Source organism: Lemur catta, chromosome 1, assembly GCF_020740605.2.
Source record: "Lemur catta isolate mLemCat1 chromosome 1, mLemCat1.pri, whole genome shotgun sequence".
Lineage (NCBI taxonomy): Eukaryota > Metazoa > Chordata > Mammalia > Primates > Lemuridae > Lemur > Lemur catta.
The window spans coordinates 232,622,354-232,644,514 of record NC_059128.1 but is presented as its reverse complement, the minus strand read 5'-3'; the positions used below and the strand labels follow the sequence as shown (position 1 = coordinate 232,644,514).

The 22,161-nt window shown below is 30.4% G+C and overlaps 1 protein-coding gene across 2 annotated transcripts in view; it reads left to right on the top strand.

The window, feature by feature from the left end:
- NECTIN3 (nectin cell adhesion molecule 3) overlaps nucleotides 1-22,161 on the top strand; it is a 111,548-nt gene that overhangs the window by 51,543 nt on the left and 37,844 nt on the right. The window contains exons 5-7 of one of the 2 annotated variants that reach the window (XM_045540335.1): nucleotides 905-1,056; nucleotides 18,689-18,827; nucleotides 21,019-21,100. In XM_045540335.1, coding sequence (XP_045396291.1) covers nucleotides 905-1,056; nucleotides 18,689-18,827; nucleotides 21,019-21,100 — 373 coding nt within the window. Of the gene's footprint in view, nucleotides 1-904; nucleotides 1,057-7,267; nucleotides 9,055-18,688; nucleotides 18,828-21,018; nucleotides 21,101-22,161 lie in introns of those variants that run through there. The other variant, XM_045540334.1, reaches the window with a different exon arrangement.

Genomic DNA, 22,161 nt, shown 5'->3' with positions numbered 1-22,161 from the left:
ATCCTTTTAGCCTAAACTGTAGTATTTGAGCACCTGGGTTTACTTGATTTTTTTATCCTCTTATCTTAAAAAAAAAAAAAATAACTTCTGTGAGCTTTAAGAACAGTTTCGAGGTAAATACTTATTGGTGTTTTCTTTGGTACCCTCAGGTTGGAAAAGTGATTTTTAACAGTATACTTAGTTCCATTGCAATGAATAGTTTTAGAGTTCTTACAGTGGGACTTAAATATGGTTTAGAGTAATGTATACCCTAGCTATTGGACCTCTTAGCCAAGTTAGTATAGACATTGTTTTAAAAAAGTTGTTATTGATACCAGATGGTGTCTTGGTTTTTATTGTGACAGATGACCACTTTCTAATTGCAATTATTTTCTAAGAAGACTCTTCTTGCTGCTTTAGAAACTCTTTGGAGGGGTGCAGTATAGATTTGTATTAGTATTAAATTATGCGCTATGAACATGTTATACAAGATTCTAGAACATTATTAAATGTTTAAATGAGATACTTTCATTAAGAAAATTGTAGATATATCATGAGTATACCCATAATTCACTGACAATTATAATTTCTTTGATATGGTGGATATGTCTTCAAATAATATAGTTTTCAAGTTTTGTGAATATAATTTTTTAAAATCATATTTTTCTCCCCTTTCTTCCCATTCTATTATGTTGGCCTAGCTTCACTTATATGGCTTGATGTTTTGAAAGAATAGGTGGTCTTAATGGACTTTATGAATTCATCTTTATTAAAATTTATTACTTTTTACATACTTTCATAGTAAATTTTATCTAAAAGATACTTTTTAAAAACTAATATCTCAAAAGTGTAATGTCTTTTAACTAGGTGTTAATAAATATAATCTGAAGGTATTTAAAATAATTTCATGCTTTTTAAAATTTAGGTTGGATGGACAGTGGCCTGATGGTTTATTGGCTTCAGACAATACTCTTCATTTTGTCCAACCACTGACTTTCAATTATTCTGGTGTTTATATCTGTAAAGTGACCAATTCCCTTGGTCAAAGAAGTGATCAAAAGGTCATCTACATTTCAGGTAAGTTACTGTTAACTTGCAAAATGAGTTATTTAAAATATTCCTATAATAACAATCATAACATGATCTTAGGGCAGTAATTTACACTTGCAAACACACAGATTACGGTGTGAGGTTTTTCCAAATAATCTGTAAGTAATATGGTAATATGGTAAAGTAATCCTATCTGAAATACATTTGTATTGTGGTATTCCTTTACTTAAATAAATGTCAAAATGTCTGTTCAAGTTTATATACACTTTGATACCTATACACACAGTTTATTTTTCAGTTAAACAGTATTGAATAATTTCTTTAGTAGGTAGTATGCCTTTCTAGACTCTTTAGTTTTTATACCAAGAACAAGCAATGATTTTTTTTTTCTTTTCTTTTGCTTTGAGGGCTACTTTGTACACAATTGTCTGATAAGTAAAATAGGATATTAACTTTAAATTACCTGGCTTGTTAAATAACATTGTTTGCCACTTAATATGGGACTATACCTTATTGTGTGATTGAGAGGTGAAGTAGGAATGCTACTGAAAATTTTTTAATGAAATAAAATTTAAATGTTTCTTCTTGTTGGTCCTTAAGCCATTAACAGCTTAGATTTTCACATTCTATTTGTTTCATGTTTCACTATGAATTTCTTTTTAACTTGGCTAAGTATAAATTTGGGCATTCATAAAATATATAAAGAACTAAGTATATTTTTTACTGGGTGTGCCTATAAGTAATAAATTATCCATGGAATGCTTATTTAGAAAAATTATATAAAATATTTTGAGCATCTCCTTACTGACTACAGTCTTCATGTCTAACAAATGGAAAATTAAGGTGGAAAACGAAGAGAACCTTAAGAAATTCAGGTTTGTATGGTAAATATGTAATGAGTACTTAACGTTTTTATTTCTGTTTAAATCTAAAACTAAATAAGAGATTTTAGAGAAATGTTATGCTTGTTTAAATATTATATTCTCAGTCCTTATGTGATCATTCAGTATAAGAATAGTTGCCTGTATTATTTTCTTATAACACTCACCATAGTGTGTAGTTGTATGCTCATTTCTTTGCTTATTATCTATCCTGTCTGTTAAGCAGTTTGCTTTATTTGTGTTTGCTTTATTCACCACTCTAAACGCAGCAGTTAGCTTAGCACCTGGCATGTGATAGAGAGTCAAATTTTTTTGGCGTAAATCTAGCAAGAAGCTTACAGCTGTGTATAGCCCTAGCCCTTTCTGCCAGTGGCAGTGCTTTGGTGGAAATCTGAGTGAGGTTACATATTAGTATATTAGTCTCTCTCCTTTGGAGGATAAGCCACAGGAACTGCATATTTAAAATGTATTTACGTAAGAACTTTTTTTTTCTGTTGCACAATTTGATGTGGGATATTATTTGTAAATCTTAGGCTCAATATGTTACAGTTAAATAATCATTTAAATATCAAGGCTCATTTTCAGCATATTATGTATACTGATTCCACTGATGATATTCTAAATTTATATCTTCTGACATTGTGGGTCCACTTCCCAGTACTCCTCACTTGTGTGTCCAACTGCCTATTAATGATCACTAACTCTACGTAGAAGTCTAATAGGCATTCACAGTTTAACATGTTCAAAAGTGAAGTCCCAATCTTTCTACTGCCTCTTTACACAGAACCTGTTCTTCTGCTAGTCTTCCTCCTTTCAGTTACTGATAGTTCCATCCTTACATTTGCTCAGAGTACAACTCTTGATAGTTATCCTTCATTTTGCTTTTTCTTTCATACCCCACCCAATCCATCAACAAATCATTGTCAGCACTCCCATCATGTTATATACAGAATCTTACCAATTTTTCACCTCTTCTACCACTATTACACTGGGCGAAGCCATCAGCAACTCTTACTTCACTATTACAATAGCCACTTAATCTCCCTACTTTAAATCTGTCCCCCTCAGTCTGTCATCAAATGAGCAGCCAGAGTGATTCTTTTAAAGGGCCTGTCAGATCGTGTCACTTCTCTCCTCAGAGCCTTCCATAGACTTGCTATTTCACCCACAATGAAAACCAAATCTTATAAAATTACTTAGAAGGCTGTATACATGCTCTTGTCCCAGATTCTCTCTCTGAACTAGTTTCTTATTATATGCCTCGCTCACTGGCTCAGCCACACTGGACTGTTTTTTGAACACATACGCACATTCCTACTTCAGAGTCTTTGTATTTACTTTTTCTGCTGGCTGGAATGCTCTTCTACTAGGTATCCTCCCTCATAGCTGTTTCCCTCGTTTCCTTTAAGTCTTTACAAAAATGTCACCTTTTTCAGTGAGGTCTTTCTTCCTTTATGACTGTATTTAAAATTGACAACCCTCTCTCTTCACTCCTTTACTACTCTTCAGTCCTCCTTCTCTGCCTTGTTTTTCTCTTCAGTACTGCCACATGACCTACTATGTATTTTGTTTGTCTGTTTTTATTCTTACTAGAACATAACTCCTAAGCAGGCAGGATTTTTTTGTCTGCTTTAATCACTTCTATATTCCCACCATCTGCACTGATGTTTAACCTGTAATAGGTGTTAATACACTTTTGTTTCATGAATGGATAAATCTAAGAAGAAAACAATCAGAAAATAATTTAAAAGCACAGAATCTGCTTTTAGGTAACTTTATTTTCTTTGATGAAGGAACTGATGTAATAAAAGTGATAAACTTTACACATTTTTTAATCAGCATCTACTAAATCTTATAAGAAGGGAAATCAAATTTTGAATAAATATGAAAAATCACAATTAATTACCTCTAAGTACTTCAGGAGAAGATAGTGTTATATGAGGTGGCTTTCGTAAAGTAATCAAGAATTAGACTTTACTTTTATGTCCAGACTCTTTTTCATTGTTATATGTACTCTTTTTTCACTAGGAAAAAAATTTTGCCTCAATATTAAAATTGATATTTTAAAATTTTAGAAATGATTTTAATAATATATGTAAAAGAAATGTATCTTATGATTAGAGACTAAAAGTTCTACTCAGAACAGAGTGGAGAGCTTCTGGATAGCTGAACACAGGGAGGTTCCTGGAAGGTGGCACGCCCCTTCCCTCATACCTTGCCCTAGGCATCTCTTTATTGGTGTCCTTTGTAATATCCTTTATAATAAACCTGTAAATGTAAGCACATCTGCTCCAGCACATTAACTGAACCCAAAGAGGAGGTCGGGGGAATACCCTTCCCCCCACAAAACAAGAACAGAATGGAGTTAGCAACTCTGAGGGAAATTGTTCTTGATTTTATTACACATTTTCTGATATTGATAAATATAAGATTTTTGGTTAAGAAGTCATTGATTCAAGATTTCAGTATTTAACTGAATTGTACTCTTAGTATAGTAACACTCTCAAGGGATGTGGTAGCTCTTTGTCGAGTACTGCCTGAGTGCTGGAAATTGTGTTTTGTGGTTTGCTTTTGGTGTGTATTTTTCCTCTAACTGGTATCTGTCACTTCTTTTTGAAAATAGAAAAGCAGATTTTTATATATCAAATAAGCCTCCCAATTCCTAAAACTCTTATTCCTGCCAAAACTTGAATTTTGGGTCATACTGATTTTAGGATCCAGGCATAGCATTAAACTTTAAGAATTCACACTTAGCAATCCTTAAACTTTAAAATGCGTGATTTTGTTTATTTAAATAACCCTATAAAGTCTAAAATAAAAATAAGTCAATCCGTTGAAATTTTTTTAACACAGTAATTATTAAGCCAAAATATACCTTATAGCTGCAGAGGCCTTATCTGACTATTTGTTTTCCTTTTTGACAGAACTCGTTAGTTAGAAAAACAAACTTACTCATTTATCACACATTTATTCAGCAAAGCATATGAAAAATAATGTTTGAAAAAATAAGGAATGCTGTTGGGAAGGATTTTAAATCATGATAAATAAGTAGCTATTGGTGATTAAAAAATAGACTTGTTTACTTACAGGAATTGTGACTCTCTAAATTAGAAAACAGAAATAAATGTTTTATATGCATTGTCATATGCCTATTGCTTAAAATATAAAATAATAAAGTATTAACAATAGTCTCTCTTTCATGGAATGACAGTAATAGTAAAATTATGCTGTTTTTAATACTGGTTAAGGAGGGGATGGATAGTGGATTGAAACATTTCTAGACCCACTAACCAAATAAAGTAGCATAAGATTTTTAAATTTTTTTGGTTAGATTTTTCTGAAAGCTATATTTTGTTAATTTGAGGGAAATGAGTAATAAACATCTGTTTGTGTACGTATAAAGAACTTTGCAAGTAGATATAAGAAATGTCAGGATTTTTTTCTTTTTGTGTTTTTTTTTTTTTTTTTTTTTTTTTTTAGGGTACTTGGTAAAAATGTTCGCTTGTATCTTATATTTGGTGAGAGTTCAGCTGTATTCAATGTTCTGAGAACTAGCATGTCAAGCAAGAGCTACCAAAAACTTTAAAAATCTTACAGGCACAAAAGTGTGTAAATTATAAATTTACATAGATGATTTGTACTTTTATTTAGATGTGTTGATGCCATTTTATTGTAATACTTTTTCTTTGGGAATCATTACAAAGATGACATTCAATACTTAAAACTTGACTTTCCTCTTACTCCTGCTCCTTCAGAAAATACATGAGTTGTCTTACAAATGATTTAGTTTTTAGTCTATTTCTTTAGTAGCTAATTTTGTGCAGTTGAATTACATGAAGATTTACTACTTTTACACTCTACACATGATCCTTCTATTCCACAATTTTTTTTTGAGATTGAATTTGTTCAGTTAGTGAATATGTTCTCATAAATTAAAACTTCCTTGATTTACTTACATTTACTATGAAAGCTAATATTCACTTCAAAGTAGTTGACAGGATTACCTGTTATATTAGTTTGAACTCACAGGAAATTAGTTATACTATACTTGTTAAACTTTATACTGTATTTGCTAAATTTTTACCACATTCTATACATATGGCATTCCGTGATGAAACCTGTTTCAGTAAGTATTTTTCTTTAGCTTGTAATATTAGAATAACTTACCCCATGTAGATTTAGTATTTTTCTAACAATCATTTTTTAAAAGCTCTATCAGTACCACTCATTTAAAAATTAATTATAGGAGGTTACCATTTGGGTCATTTTTTTTTCATGTCTGAAGAAATTCAAGATTTTTAAACTTATCATTTCTTCAAATTCTAGAATTTTGTGTAACATGACCTACAAATACTACTTGATAATTAACCAATCTTTAATTTTTACTATTTATATTTAGTTGCTTTTTAATATTAATGGCTACTCTATAATCTAATGTCAATATGCAGGTTCATTTGCATCTAATATTTAAATATTAGAATGTTCTCTCTAAAATATTAGCTACTCTTTGAGACTCCATCATAAAGCAATGACATTAAATTTTGCAGATATAGTTGAAATCCTTAATTTCCTAAATGTTCAGTTATCTGTGGGGTATTAGAGAAGATGATGACATTTTTATTACTTTATAGTTTATAATATATTTTTACTTTATTAGTTTCATTTGATAATGGCCCATCTGGCTAACAGTTTAAACATATGCTTTTTATTTTTTAATTACTAAATAATGATATTTACTATACATCTCCTTTCTAAATATTTTTAGAGTTTATTTAAGGAAAATATTTTTGAGAGAATTATTAAACCAACAGCTTATACTATGTCCACTTAACAAGCATCTATAGTTTTTCATTCTTTTAAAGATAAGTTCAGATCTTACAAAAATAAACCATATTAGGTAAAAATGGATATTAAGAAAACTTTAGTTTTTCCATTCTTTCATTTTATTTTCTTGTGCTACTGGCTAAGAAAATGTACATTTGATTTTGATTTAATTTTTTATGATAATTCTTCAGCCAGCTGTGTATAGGGCACTTAAGTAATACTCTTCATTAAAAATATAAGTACCTATTTTCTGGAGTACAATATCACTATTAAACTTGGAATAGAAGAATTTAGGTTTTATACTGTAAGTTTTGTTCCTTTGTCTTCATTGGTAGCTGACTTAGTGTCAGTTTTTTCTTTAACATATATAAGTACCACTACCGTCTAATTGTAATAAAATTAAGAATGAAAAACTATTGTTACTATGAATATATATTCATTAACTGTGCTGTCTTTTCAACTTGCTGCTGAATCAGCCTGCATTGACATTCTTTGCCTTTCTGTGTCTTGTCTATCTTTACTGTTTCCATTAGATCCTCCTACTACTACCACCCTTCAGCCTACAATTCAGTGGCATCCCTCAACTGCTGACATCGAGGATCTAGCAACAGAACCTAAAAAATTGCCCTTCCCATTGTCAACTTTGGCAACAATTAAGGATGACACAATTGGCACTATCATTGCTAGTGTAGTGGGTGGGGCTCTCTTCATAGTACTTGTAAGTGTTTTGGCTGGAATATTCTGCTATAGGAGAAGACGGACGTTTCGTGGAGACTACTTTGCCAAGAACTACATTCCACCATCAGATATGCAAAAAGAATCACAAATAGATGTTCTCCAACAAGAGGAGCTTGATTCTTATCCAGACAGTGTAAAAAAAGAAATCAAAAATCCAGTGAACAATCTAATACGTAAAGACTATTTAGAAGAGCCTGAAAAAACTCAGTGGAACAATGTAGAAAATCTCAATAGGTTTGAAAGACCAATGGATTATTATGAAGATCTAAAAATGGGAATGAAGTTCGTCAGTGATGAACATTATGACGAAAATGAAGATGACTTAGTTTCACATGTAGATGGTTCCGTAATTTCCAGGAGGGAGTGGTATGTTTAGCAACCATTAAATGTGACTTAACTATGTACAATGTTTCATTCATACTAGTTGATCATTTTCAGATTGTTCATACTTTTTCTTGAGGAAGAATAAGCTTTTTCAAATTGATTTTGAAGCTTTTTATATTCTAATCTGATAAATGAAAATGTAAAATCTGGGTTCAGTGTATCTAAGCTGCTTTACAATTTTTTTCAATGCTGTACTACTGTCTCAAGATTTAAATTTAATGCAGAGTACTTTATTGGTCTGAGGCACACAGGTAAGAAGACATGTCAACATAAAGTGTATGACTTTTTTGGTACAAAAATTAAAAAAAAAAAGGAAACTACCTTGGCATTGTGTATTAAATGTTTACCTAAGACTATAATCTTAAGTATAATGTTTGTTAAACATATACCTCTCAAAATTTATCACCACTAAATGATAGTGCATCAAAATTGACTATAAAAGTAATTCAAGAAATGTTTATATATATTTTTAGTATACAAAAAATATTTAGCCTGATGGAACATCTTTCCTTTTCAAACATTATTTTCTAAGTTTCTATACAAATGGAATCTTTACCTCTGCATTTTAATGAGCCTTGCCATAATTACTGTAGAGTGGCTTTTCAAAGATATTTTGTTGCACTAAAACTGTGGTAGTAAACTCAGTGAACATTATGTGTGGAAGAGCATTATTAGCTGGTCAATATTTTTGTCTAAAATATCTACAAAAGTAATAAAATACATGCCTTTTAAACATAATTACTACAGTTTTTTTCATCTCTGGAAAAAAATTCTTATATTGTCATGTGAACATGGATTTTGATTCATTAGTGGTAGTCTTACTTTAATGCTTTATGTCCTAACTATACACTTAGTAATGAAAGATGGTACACAGTTAAGTACAGTGCAAAGAAAGCATTTCAGTATATTGGAGTACTAGTTTTAGAAATGAGGCATTTCAACCAAGAATCTATAAAAAGAATTTTCTACACCATCTTGTTTTAGTCATTTAATGTTGATGTTCAAACGGGTAAATGTACAGAAAAAATACTTAGAATAAACTTGGAAATTTGGGATTTAACTAGAAAAATCTGAATTATAGAACCAACCAATAATACTTGCTGATGGATATTGGCAGTTCATCTCTTTTTTCCTCCTAAATGTATGTATGTATTTCAAAAGTTTTGTTTTTCCAATTAAAACTGGAAACATACCATGAGGTTTTTTGTTTTTGTTTTTTTACCTAATTAAGTATATCCTTTTCAGAATCATGTATCTTTCAGAAAGAAATGTTATCTAAATCTTCAAATGTGGATCTTCTTTGTAAGGTAATATTGCTCCTACAGTGGAGTCCTATAAAATTGTAATAATGATAACTATTTTGAAGCCTAAAGAATGTTTTTTATTGATGATTCATTTGATAAAAGGATTGTTACTCCAGGGCAATGAAGTGGAAATAAGTAGGAGAAACATAAATAAATTATTTTTTAAATTAAAAGGCAAAGTAGGTACTTTTTTTAACCCTCCCAATTACCCCCCCTTCGAATCCACATCACATCTAAAAAAATGATTTAGAGGGCAAAATTCTGACATTGTCTTAGTATATTGCAAGTACTGAAAGCTTTATTCTAAGGGATATAAACTAGTTTCCTTTATTTTAACTAACAATATTTTGTGGGAATTAGAAACCTATTTTATTTCTCTTTCCATATAGTTAGTATAAGACTGTAATATCAGGTTAAGGATATAGTTAAGTAAAGTTCACTGATATCTTGTTAAAAATGTCTGGATTTTATAACCACTTATATACAAATAGTAAGACTCTTTATTCCAAGTCACTGGAATAAAACTTCTGATAAGTTTTGTGTTTGAAGTGACCTTTATTTTTTCTTTAAATATCAGCAATGATATGCCCATAAGAAAAATGGTTCTAAAATTTCTCACCATGAAAGATGTAAATTTGTGCCTTTTTTGATCAAAATTTCATCATTTAAAATTAATAGTTTAAAATACTGTATAAATCTAAGCAGAACAATCACATTTAGGGATTCTGTATAAATGTTGAGTATAATCTGAAGGCAATGAGCAACGTATTTCAAGAACTATATTTCAAAAATATAAATATCGACTTACTAATTATAAACTTCCATTTACATTGTGGCCATGTTGTGGATAGGTTATTTTATTTTATTTTTTTGTGGGAGAGTGTGACCTGGAAAACTACAAATGAGTATTTCACATATCCTGTATCCTTAATCATTTGGCAAGCTAAAAGGTTTGCAAATATTAAGAATCTGATACTAGTACTTAAGATTTTTGGAAGCATTGCACTGTTGTTTATTAGAACTTTACGTATGTTTACTGTACATAAAGACTTGTTTGTAAACATAGTCATATTAAATAAACATTTTGTTAAATTAGTTTTTGAATACCAGTGATGTGTTCAGCTACTTGACAGGTATATGTGAAAACCCTACTGTCTTGGAAAAGATGAAAGGATATTTTTACTATTTTTTGGCCATATTTATATTTATTTCTTTCATATAGGTTTGAACGGTTTTTGCATTTTTGTATTCACTTGAGGGTTTTCTTTCATACTGGTTAAAATATTTCAATAGTACAATGAAGATGAATGCAACTCTTATTTTTCCTGCCATTTTTATTAAAATATATTAAACCTTTGATAAGGGTAGGAGTTAACTTTAAAAGTGATATTTAAGAAGTACTGTGTAGCTGAAAGATTTAGTATTTTACCATGTGCCTAATAGTGTTCTATTTGATAAGTCTAATAAAGAAACCATTAGAGTTTTTCACTAATATATATATTGTTTCTGACAGCCAAATACAGGAAAGTTTTAGAAGGTAACTACGGCTAAATGTTTTGCATTAAGGGGCTGTAGGAAGTACAATGTATAAATGCAAAAATTGAGAGATGTAGTTATTTTACATGTGAAAATATTTTATTTGAGTTTGATTTTGCTTTTGGTAAATACTGCTAAAACAAAGTATATGGACAAGTAAGAAGTTGTTAATGTGTGGAGTAATCAATGTAAAATATAAGAAAGGAGGAAATGCTACTCAGATTGAATTTTTAATTCTAATAGAGTAGATTACAGATTGAATTGTCTTTCCTGTTTACTTGTTAATTAGAAATGCACCGTCCAGATAAATCTTCTTTCTCAAATTTTTGGTGTATTGGGTTTGGGTTTCATTTAAGTTTGTACCAATAATAATTTTTTTTTTTAACCAAGTTATGTATTAGGCGTTAGCCCCAATAGACATGCAATGAATCTTTAAATAAAAATTTTTGAAAATTCTTTAGAGGTATATTTCTACAGTAAGTCCATGCTCTGTATTACCTTTTTTGTCCTCATTATGATATTTGGTAGAATGCATTCGTGTGTGTTTATATGTGTGTGTAATCTAATTTCCTTTATTTTAATTATCAAAATTTAATTAATAGTTGGTGGGAATTGGAAACCTGTTTCATAGTTCTCTTCCCAAAACAAAATATAATATCAGGGTAAGAATAATTGGCATGTTGGCCATTATAAAATTTGATTGTAATTAACCATTTAATTCTATTTCATATATATTAATACATGTTAAATAACATTCTCCATAGTCATGAATTAATCTTGTCTCTATAGCCCTAGCAGTTAAACCCTATTATAAATGTTTTTGCTGTTAGTTTGGTATAAGTCAAATTTTATATATTTGCTTTCAGTTCAGAATTAACACATTTCATAAGATATTTCTTAAGTTGCCATTTAATGCTTTTTACTTATTGTTAGCTGCTTTGATTAGAAATGCCATTGTTTTGAATTGTTTGTAACTACCTTGTTATGCATCATCCTGTTGCCTATTTCTGACATTTTAGTTGTGATACATTTTTCCATACTTTATTTTAGAACAGCAGTTTTGTTTTTTTTGTTTTTGTTTTGTTTTCAATAATATACAATTTAACTGAGTTGTTTGGTTTCCCTCTTGGTATACCAATAAAAATACAGGCATGAAAGAGACTTTGAATAGTGTACATAGTACACCAACTTCGATATATTTTTAAATGCTTTCTGTGTATATATTTGTTTTCTTCTATTATATTCCAGTCAGCTGCCTTTTTTTGAAAAAAAAATATGTATCTACTTTGACTTGACTACTTTTACTTGAGTAGTGATAGGTTTCCCTCAAGAGCTTGAAACTGAACATTGTTTACAAAAGTTTTTGCCTTATATGCCCTTAGGCATCATTTTTTTCCCTCAAACTTTGGTAGTAGTTATTTATATTCATTTTAATTTAGAAGGATAAAACATGATTCAATTTGGGGATAAATTTTGTTTCACCTGCTTTTGGTTAATATCTGCTGTTCATTCTGACTGGGCAGTATGGATGAAGCAGACTGAAAGTGACCTTTAGAACAATAACTTTAAAATATGAGTAATCCTCAAAACTTGAAAGTAATTCAAAGCCTCATTTCCTTACATGTATAACACTTCTATCCTATACACATGATACTTAATTGGACAGTCTCAGTTATGAGAAATATCCCAGGGAAAACCTAATTGTGAAGGGACAGTTTTGTCGAAAAGCCAGGTGTAACTAGATCTAGATGGCTAGCCCACTCCTTTTTCCAAAAAAAAAAAAACCCTTTATATTGTGGAAAATTGCACAAAAAAAGCTTCAGTTATTACTAATTTGTGGTCTATCTTATTTCATTCAAACACCACCCCACATAATCCCTCCTGACATACTTCATCTGTAAATAAATCAGTATGTAGCTCTAAAAAATAGGGACCATTTAAAAAACTAACCACAGTATTATTAATACCATAAATTAATAATTCCTTAATTTCAAGTATCCAAGGAGTATTCACATTACTAATCATGTACATTTTGCAGTTTTAATCAGGACCCAAATATGATCCATGGTGATTGCTAGAAGTATCTTTTAATCTTTGTCTCCCCCCGACCCCATTTTTCCCTTGCAATTTATTTGTTGAAGAAACCGCTTGGTTAGTCTTATAGTTTCCCAGTTTGAATTGTTCTAGTTGTTTCCCAAATGCATCCCTCTGTATTTTCCCTAAATTGGTAGTAAGATCTAGAGTTAGATTCAGGTTTGATTTTTTGGGGGTAAGATTACTTCATACATATTGGTGGTATAGTCTTCCATCAGAAATCACATAATGCCTTTATATATATATACACACACACCCCCACACACACACACATAGCCATTTGATGCTCAATGGCTAGATCTATTAACAGAGAATCTACTCAGTGTCTAGATCTATTAATATAAGCTGTTCTTTTACTATACCGTATGCTTAGATGTCTGAATAATTATGTCCATGCTGCTCCCTTTACTTGTAATTCCCCTTCCTCTACCACACTGGGAAACCAGTCCATATTTAAGCTCCAGCTCAAATGATAGATCTATGAAATTTTCTAATTCCCCTTTAGAATTAATAACTGCTACCTATAACAACTTATAACTACTGTAGCTGCACATTTTATTCTAAGCTTTTGCCTGTCCTCTCTAGATCAGTGAAAACTCTTTTATCTGTACCTATCAGTTAAAAATTAGTATGTGCTCCAATTATATGTGTGCTACTACAGCAATTTGCTGCTTGCATTATAAAATACTCAAAAATGGAAATTTTATCTGATATAAAATATTTTAAACATGTTAATGTTTTTTCTCACTAAATACGAAAACCATAGTATTTCAGGAAATAATATGATTGCATTTCATTTTAAAAGTTAACCTTTTTTCTTACTAAAACATTTTTGGGAAAACTACATGATTATGCTTCATGTATTTTTTAATCTTGATTCTATACTTTTTGATTCATTGAGTCAAAGATCTCGTTCCATGTTGTTTATGTTAATACTTGGTTTTTAGATGTAAGTAAAACGCCACCTCTCAAAAACAGGTAGATGCAAATGGAAGAAGTATCGTTTGTTCCCTTAAGAGTTGTCAACCCAAATACTATTTTTACAGCTTGTCTTCACATTTAATATATTTGGCTTTTCAATATCTTGCTAGTCACAATAACCTCACCTTCACATTAGCTAGTATTTAAGCACAGTATAGGTTTACTGTGAGGCTTATTGTTAGTAAGTAAATGTAAATCTATATTTTAGCTGATCTCCTGATGTATGTGAATTTTTTTGGTTAACTTGTCACATCTCATTAGATTGCCATGGTTTTACTTTGTATTGTAACTAACTGATAAGTTTTGTGTATTAGGAGTAAGATATTCACATTGCCAGTTTTTTGTTATTATTTGTGCCCACGCTGATGTTATGTTCATTCTACCAGTTCATTGTAGGAATGATATTTACAATGAATAAATGCTTGTGAGTATATGATATACAGATTAGCACTGACACCTCCACTGGGTCCATGTGTCAGGTCTTCACCTGTTACTTGGGGCAGTCATGCAATTTCTCCTTTATATTTTTGACTGTTGGTTAAATCTAGATAAGTTAACATTCACCTGAGCTCTCATAAATCATAGTATGTCACAAGATGTTGATTATACTGAGAAGGAACAACCAAGTAAAAGTGTAACTGTCTACTTGATTTTGTTCTGGAGCTATGCCACTCCATTCTCCCCACATGATACCATGGGTGCCCTGTGTGGTAGGTAAACACCTGCTACCTGGACAAGTGGAGCTACCAGTGCCAATCCATGTATTAAATACTAATAAACATTTATTTTTATCAAATGTCTTTTTTTAGATAAGTGGTAATATTTCTGTGCTTCATTGGGTGATATATATTTCATAGATTCTGTCATCCCACTTTAGGCGTTTATACTGTGAGGACAGGGACTATATAAAATTTATCCTTGCGTTCTTAATAGTTAATACTTAGGCCTGGCACATATTAGATTCCTGTTAATTTGTTGGTTGAGAGGCTGAGAAGACTGACCTAACCGAAATAGAGCACTTGTATTAAAAAGTAGTGAGAAAGAAATATTTGGATGGATATAGAGGCTAAGATATTCATATTGAGAATATAAAAAATTAAAGGGGATGTTGAAAAATGAAGAATGGAATTCTTTATAGGGAAAAATTTGTGATACAGCGATATATAATATGGGAACAAATAAAAGGTGGGAAAATAAATTTATAGGCCATCACGTTAACCTGTGAATCATGAGATGTCGTCACTGAAGTTTTGGCAAAGAGACTGAAGGGAAAAAAGGAGTATTATTGTCTCAGTTTTGATGTGAAGTAGATGTGCACAAATTAATACGTTTGAATAGTTTTCACATTTTTAAAAATCATTTGTATCAGTGATAAACTTTAGTTATCTGTAATATTTAGTTTATTATCTGTAATATTAACATATACATTTTTCCCAAAAGTTCTTGCATCAGTATTAATTTTTTTTGTTATAGTTTGTAACTGGTTACATTTTAAACGTTTTTCCCAGAAGATATATGCATAATATCTTTAACTTGGGGCAGTGTACTTGTTTTATGTATTGGATAAAGCTATTTTTTATTTTTTGGAGGTGAGTTTCTAATGAATGTGGGTTACCATAGTTGCTGGGATAACAACGAGCTGTTCTTTTTAGAGACACATTCACCAGTCTTTTAATGGTGAATATTATAGCACTTTTGTCTTTTTGTTTTCTGTTGCTTGTAAGCATATCATTAGATTTCGTAGAACATCTCTTTAGGTGATGGTAGTGTTGTTTCGAGTTAGTTACTTAGTAAACTACCTAATGTTTAAAAATGCCATATGTTTATACATTTGCTGACTTAATTTTTTTCTTTTGTACTGGTTTTGTTGGAATTTAGTCTATGTAGTATTTGTGTTTATATGGACAGGGATGTGGGGGAAACAGTTTTGTTGTTAAATTCTCAATTTTTATCAAAGTACTTAAATTCAAAATATTTCAGCTTTTTCTTTGCATTTTATACTAATTTTCATCAACTGTTAATATCCTTAAATTGTTAACACCTTAAGTATAGTACTGCTTTCTCTTTTTTTCTCAGAAGAATCAGAAAAGAAAATACGAAATCTATATTTGTAGATATATGTATTTAGCATAATCCATATATGTATTTAGCATAATCAATTTACTCAGTGAAGTAGATTATCTAGTTGGCAAATGGATTCGTACCTAGTTTTTCTTCCATTTGCTCATTTCAGCATTTACCAACCTGTTCTGATGGCAAGAATTGATATGCAAAAAAGAGAGGATAAATACGAGCAAAGAATGAGTGGAACCAGATGAAATAAAGATGCTCAAATTAAGATAGAAGGATGTGTTGTGGTATACATGCAGTCAACTCTCAGTTATTAAATCCTAGAAGCTAGAAATTATGACTAATCTGATGCAATTGGATAAGTAGATCATAATTAAAATGTTGTGGAAATACTATTTAGACTTGAGAATTACTTGATATTAAAAATAGTATATTTAGAGTTGAGAATTAATTTAGGATATTAAAAGTCAATGAGATTATGTTTTATTACTTACAGAGCACTACCAAATTTCAGATTATTGCTAATTAAGTGAAAAACTTTCTTAAAGGAAATGTATCACTTGATACAGAATTTATAATGATCTGTGGATTGAGATCATTTATAATGATCTGTAATTTGGGCTTATTCAAAGGATAACCTGAGGTTTTGAAAAGTGATTTTTGGAAGTATTATTATAAATATTAACTTTGTCATTATGATGAAAATAAGAACACAACATTTAAATTCTGTATACTTGGGCAAACATGATAGGGTTCCTTTAGCAAAAGAAAAATTTCCATGAAAAGGAGAACTTTACAATAACTAGTGCGAAATAAGTAGTGTATTCAGCAATTGAGATTTTTTATTTGTGCCACTGATTAGGTATATGACTTTAGTCAAATTACATAACGTTAATAGTTGTCAATTGGTCAATTGGCTTATTATTAAAGACTGAATAGAATCATCTATTTTATCGCTATATACAGTGGTCAAAGCTATAATTTATATGGTGGAAAAAATGATAATGTAGAATAGATTATCCATAAGTAATCCCAGATTTCTTTTTCACATTTACAAGTGCAGAATAATATTTGACGATACTAGATTTACAAATCTTTTTCTCATCTAGCACATACTCAAGTGGAGATACTAGGGATTAGAGAAACGAGCAACAGTAGGCTTGTATTAGCAAATGATGGTGATGCCAAGAATGAAAGTGAGTTATAGTGTTTCAAAATAATTGTATATTAGTTTTACTATTCTTAGATTCTGTTCATTGTTGGAAAGGTTATTGAAATGGGTGACTTGCGCTTACTGGTGTAAGATTTGTAGTCTAGAATGATGCTAACAAAATGCCCCATTAATAAGTAAACCGAGCATTGTTAGTTTGCTGATGACATTTTTATAATTGGAAAGAAAGTAAAACATTCTTTTTAGCAATCTGAAACACCATGTGACCCGCATTTTAATAAAAACAGAATTGCAAAATGCTTCTAATATGTATTTATACAGAAATGCTGTGATGGTAAGTAGGTGAAACATACTTCAAAACCAACAGTGCTTTAATTCCATGAATTTGCTGTGTCTAGATTTCAACTTACTGCAATTATGTGTGAATACGTCAATTTAAGTGAAAACTAAGATCTCTTCGTTACCAACTAGGGGACCCAAATACTGAGTCTACATTAAATGTTAAAAAATACATTCTTCTCTTCCAAGGCGTAGAGTGGAGGCTTCTACCCTACCCTGACCTAACTTTATTTCACTCTGCGTTCACTACAATTCATTGATTGAATGGTCTTAGGCAGATTATTTAACTTTAGAACTGCAGTATCTTTATTTATAGAATGTTATCTTTAATATCTTTCTTATTGGTTAGAAAGATAAAACAAGATCATGTATATGAAGGAACATTGTAACTTATTAATCACCCCACAAAATTTAGTTATTAGATTTAAGATAGCTGAAATTATCAATACTTACAAAGGCTTGATGGCTTTGTCATATCTCTTAATACATATATTTGAAAATATATAGTTAATTGTAATAATTTCAGTAGACTTTCTCACTTGGAAGTTATGAAATAGAGGGACTCAATTGTCTAGAAAAATGTGAAATGCTAATTGCTAAATATGTTTTTTTAATTCTTTCTTACAAAGTTTGTGGTTATAGTCTGGAAAAGAGAAATTAGTATTCAAAAATGATATAGGGTGTCTATAGCCAGGAAATAGGAAAGGATTACTATTTAATTTTGTAGTAGAGAAGCTATTTTAAGTGCACTTTGTATTCAATGTGCATGAATTAAGGGAACCTTTGTGCAAGTCCTATTTTAATATTTCTATTTTAAAATATTTAAAAGTGTTGTAATATTCAGTGTCACTTTTTGGTATTTATTTGATCTGAGATTTTTTTTCCTCTTGAAGGGTTTTGTTTTCATTAATAGATTTTTTTATTATTTTATCAGAATAAAAATGATAAATGTATTGGTCATTTCTCTTAGAGAATACTGATTTTTTAAATCATCTTTTAGAGTAAGAACATAAATTATTTATATCTTTTTCTCCATTTCCTTTTCTTCTCCAGACATTCTTTTTCCATAGAAAATAGATTCACTTGTGGATGTCTGACTGGAGTTATTTATATAATTAAAAAAAAACAAACCTGGGGTACTAAGCTAATATAAGTAAGAAGGAAGGATGCTAGCACAATGTTACTAAAATTAATGAATCAAACTTGGCGTCTTTAAGCTGGCTGTTGAATAACATACTTCAATTAAATAGTCTTTGCCCAGTGTAGAAATTAAGGTGTGCAATTTTAAGAACTCTTTTTAAAATTGTTTGAAAAGCCTAATTTTTATTACTTTACAGATGTTCCATTTAAGCAGACCTCTTCCATAGCCGTAGCTGGAGCTGTAATTGGAGCTGTCCTTGCCCTTTTCATCATTGCTATCTTCGTGACTGTGTTACTGACTCCTCGAAAAAAGAGACCGTCCTATCTTGACAAAGTGTAGGTAACTTTTTTGCCTGTGTTTAACGGGGAATATTCAGTATGTATCAATCTTTATACCTACCATTACAGCTACTCATATGTAAAGTGTTTAAGGATAGTGTTTAAGAAGTAAGGATAATGACTGGCCTTTGTCAGATGACCCTGGTTTCATCAGAACATCTCAAACTACATCTTGGTAAACTGAACAGTGTCAAGGGCCTGCTGGAGACAAATTACGGTGTCTTTCTAAATAGAAACATAATAATACTTTGTTGTCTTGCCTTCTGACTGGAAATGTAGGCCTTTGATGAAGTAGTATTTGAAAAACATGCAAAAATATCTTAGAAGTTTTATTGTAATTGCTTTGTCAGATTATTTGTGTGTCTTACGTATAGATATATCTTTCAACTATCTAGAGTTATTAAATTCATAGAGTTTTAAAGCTTTTTCCTTGAAGAATAATACTTGGTTTTGGTGAATTATAAAATATACACCTTTTTATGTAAAAAATAAGCAATATTTTTGGTCTAATCATTGAGATAGAATTATAAAGCAGAAATAGCACTTTGCCATAGAATCAAATGACCAATGTCTACAATTCTTTTAATTCCATCAATAGGTTTGTTGCTTCATCTGTGAAATGTGAATAATACTTTTCCTACTTACCTCATGTGATTGTGATGAGAATCGTGAAGTCCTATACAAATGGCTTTATTTCTTGTATGGTTTATTAATGTTTTTAAGACATAAGCCTGACTTTCGAAAAATGTATTTCTTCTGCCTTCATAAATGCTAGTGTATGTGTTTGCTTCTCTAATCTGGCACAGTTGTAGCACTAGTCTTTTTGGACTAAAGACATCTGGGTGTCAGTTTTAGCTCTATCACAATCAAATCAGTAGTATCGCCATGAACAACTCACTGTACCTTCATGAGCCTCAGTTTTTTTACTTAAATGGCCTATGGCACCTTTGGAGCTAAAAATTCGCTGTGATTTTCATTGATGAAAAGAAACAATTATTGTAAATAAAAGATGGTGAAATGCTCTTTGAGTGTAATGCTTATGAGACTGGAGTGCTTTAATATTTCAGGAGTGACTGACATGTGGTTAACTTCATCTTAGTTCCCAGGTTATCTCAGGCTTTTTTTTTAGTTTCAAAAACAATTTACTAGTAGGCTAATAAATTACTGTAACCATTTTATTTATTGTTTAAATTCTATTTATTTAAAATATTACCTTATGCCCATATTGAGAAGTTTCTAGACAACAGAATTTATTACTTCAGCATCTATAGCTTTTATTCTCTTTAACCTTTAATATAGATAACCATTTATTTGAGTCAATAATGATAAGTACTGAAAGTGTTATCTGTGATCTTCAAAAGTGTGAGAAAATATATATATATATATATATATATATAATCATTTTCTAAAATCCAGAGAGCAACAAGGCATATTTAAATGTATTTTTGTTATAACTAAACAATGTTTAAAATATATGAAATACTAGGTTTTTTATAGATTGTCATTTTGGCAAAAATGAATGCATTCCCTAAGGATGTAATGGTCCTTTTGTTTATTTCAGGTGACAAAATGTATAATGTTGTGTAGGTTGGAAATCTTAATTTGTATGGTGAATATTCCAAGAGTGACCAGGACTTTTAAAAATCAGTCTTGGAAGTATTCTCAAAATACAGTATAAACTTTTTTCATTATCATTGTAAGATACAGTCTTTTAAATTACTTTTATGACACTTTGAAGGAAAGTGTAATGACACACATATTTGACATCTTTAAAATGTTGGTAGCCACAGTCGAATGGAAAAACATGCAATACTTAAGTAAATTGGTCATGTACTAGATGACTTGCTTAATAATAATTTCCAAAGAAATTCTTCTATTTGAATTGCTTCTTTAAGTATGAGTTGATTAGATTTGTTGCACACATTGGAACTTTCAGAACCAGTGTTTCCTTTTATTTTTTATCTTTGATGGATTAATGGAAATATAAGAACTGAATTAAACATGTTTAATATAAATATTATCTATTTATGTAGTGTGAGGAAAATATCCTCAAAACTTACGATTTTCTCTGAAGGCTCTACTGAAAAAAATTTTTTAAATCTTGTGAAAACCTCAATTTTTATCCCTGTTCTTTTTTATTTTTCCTTTGATAAATGTAGAATCCCAATTCTTAACCTTTTTAATGCAGGATCGACCTTCCACCCACACATAAACCACCTATGTATGAAGAACGATCCCCACCTTTGCCTCAGAAAGACCTTCTGTATCAGGTATGTGTTCATGAGCACACTTAAAATAATATAAAATACAATAAAAAATACTAAGCCATTTTTATAATTTCTTCAAAATGTTTTACAGTCATTATTTCTTAAATATTCTTTAATGTATATAATACATAATTCATAGCATGCGTAATTATTTCTTTGAAACATTTAAGGGATCAAATTTTGTCTACACACTGTTAATAGTAAGAGAAGTTATCGCCAATATAGCTAAAACAAATCAACATTGTATTAGGCTGTTTACTAAAAAGCTTATGGATGAAAACTTATTGTTAATACGGTTTTATTGACATACGTATTCATTGTTAAATATGCATTTTTATGTAAAATAAAAAGTAGAAAAGTTGAATATCTTTGGTAGATTATGAAGCGTTTCTTTTTCTTGGAGTACTGTATTTTATTTTATTTCATGATTTTATTTTATTTTGGAATCACTTCACAGTAATTCGTGTGCAAGTATTGATGCAGTTATTTTATCCTGTGTTCTATACCTAGATTAATATGTCTTATGTGGTATTTTGGAAAGTTTAAACTATCAGAATATTTGAGTTCTTTTATTCTTAACTATGGTTTTGGGGGTTTTTCTGTTTGTTTTTGTCTTTTTCTCTATCACCCATATAACATATTGGAACACTAACCCTGTATTAGGGTTTTATTACCTTTGGGAATTATCTGTAATATTTTCCTTCTAAAATATATCCTGTATCTTATGCCTGAATAAGGCAAATCATATGTCCATCAATTAATTGATTTAATTTGGTGAAAAGAACTTCAAAGGGATGTTTCTGTCAAGATGTTCTTAGTTTCTATTTCTTAGCTGGCCACATAGCTAGTCTACTGCCCAAGCATGGGGCAGGAAAGAGCATTCCCTGGCATGTGCATCCTCTGTCGATACCACCAGCTTTGTCATCTTACCCAGTTAGGTGTCCTGAGGGTGAACATATGTCATCTTTTCAGACCTTGTTCCTACATAAAGAGTGTAGCCTAACATCTCTTTTGGCAAATAAATGAACTTGACAAGTTGTGTGAAATATCAACAAAATACTTAG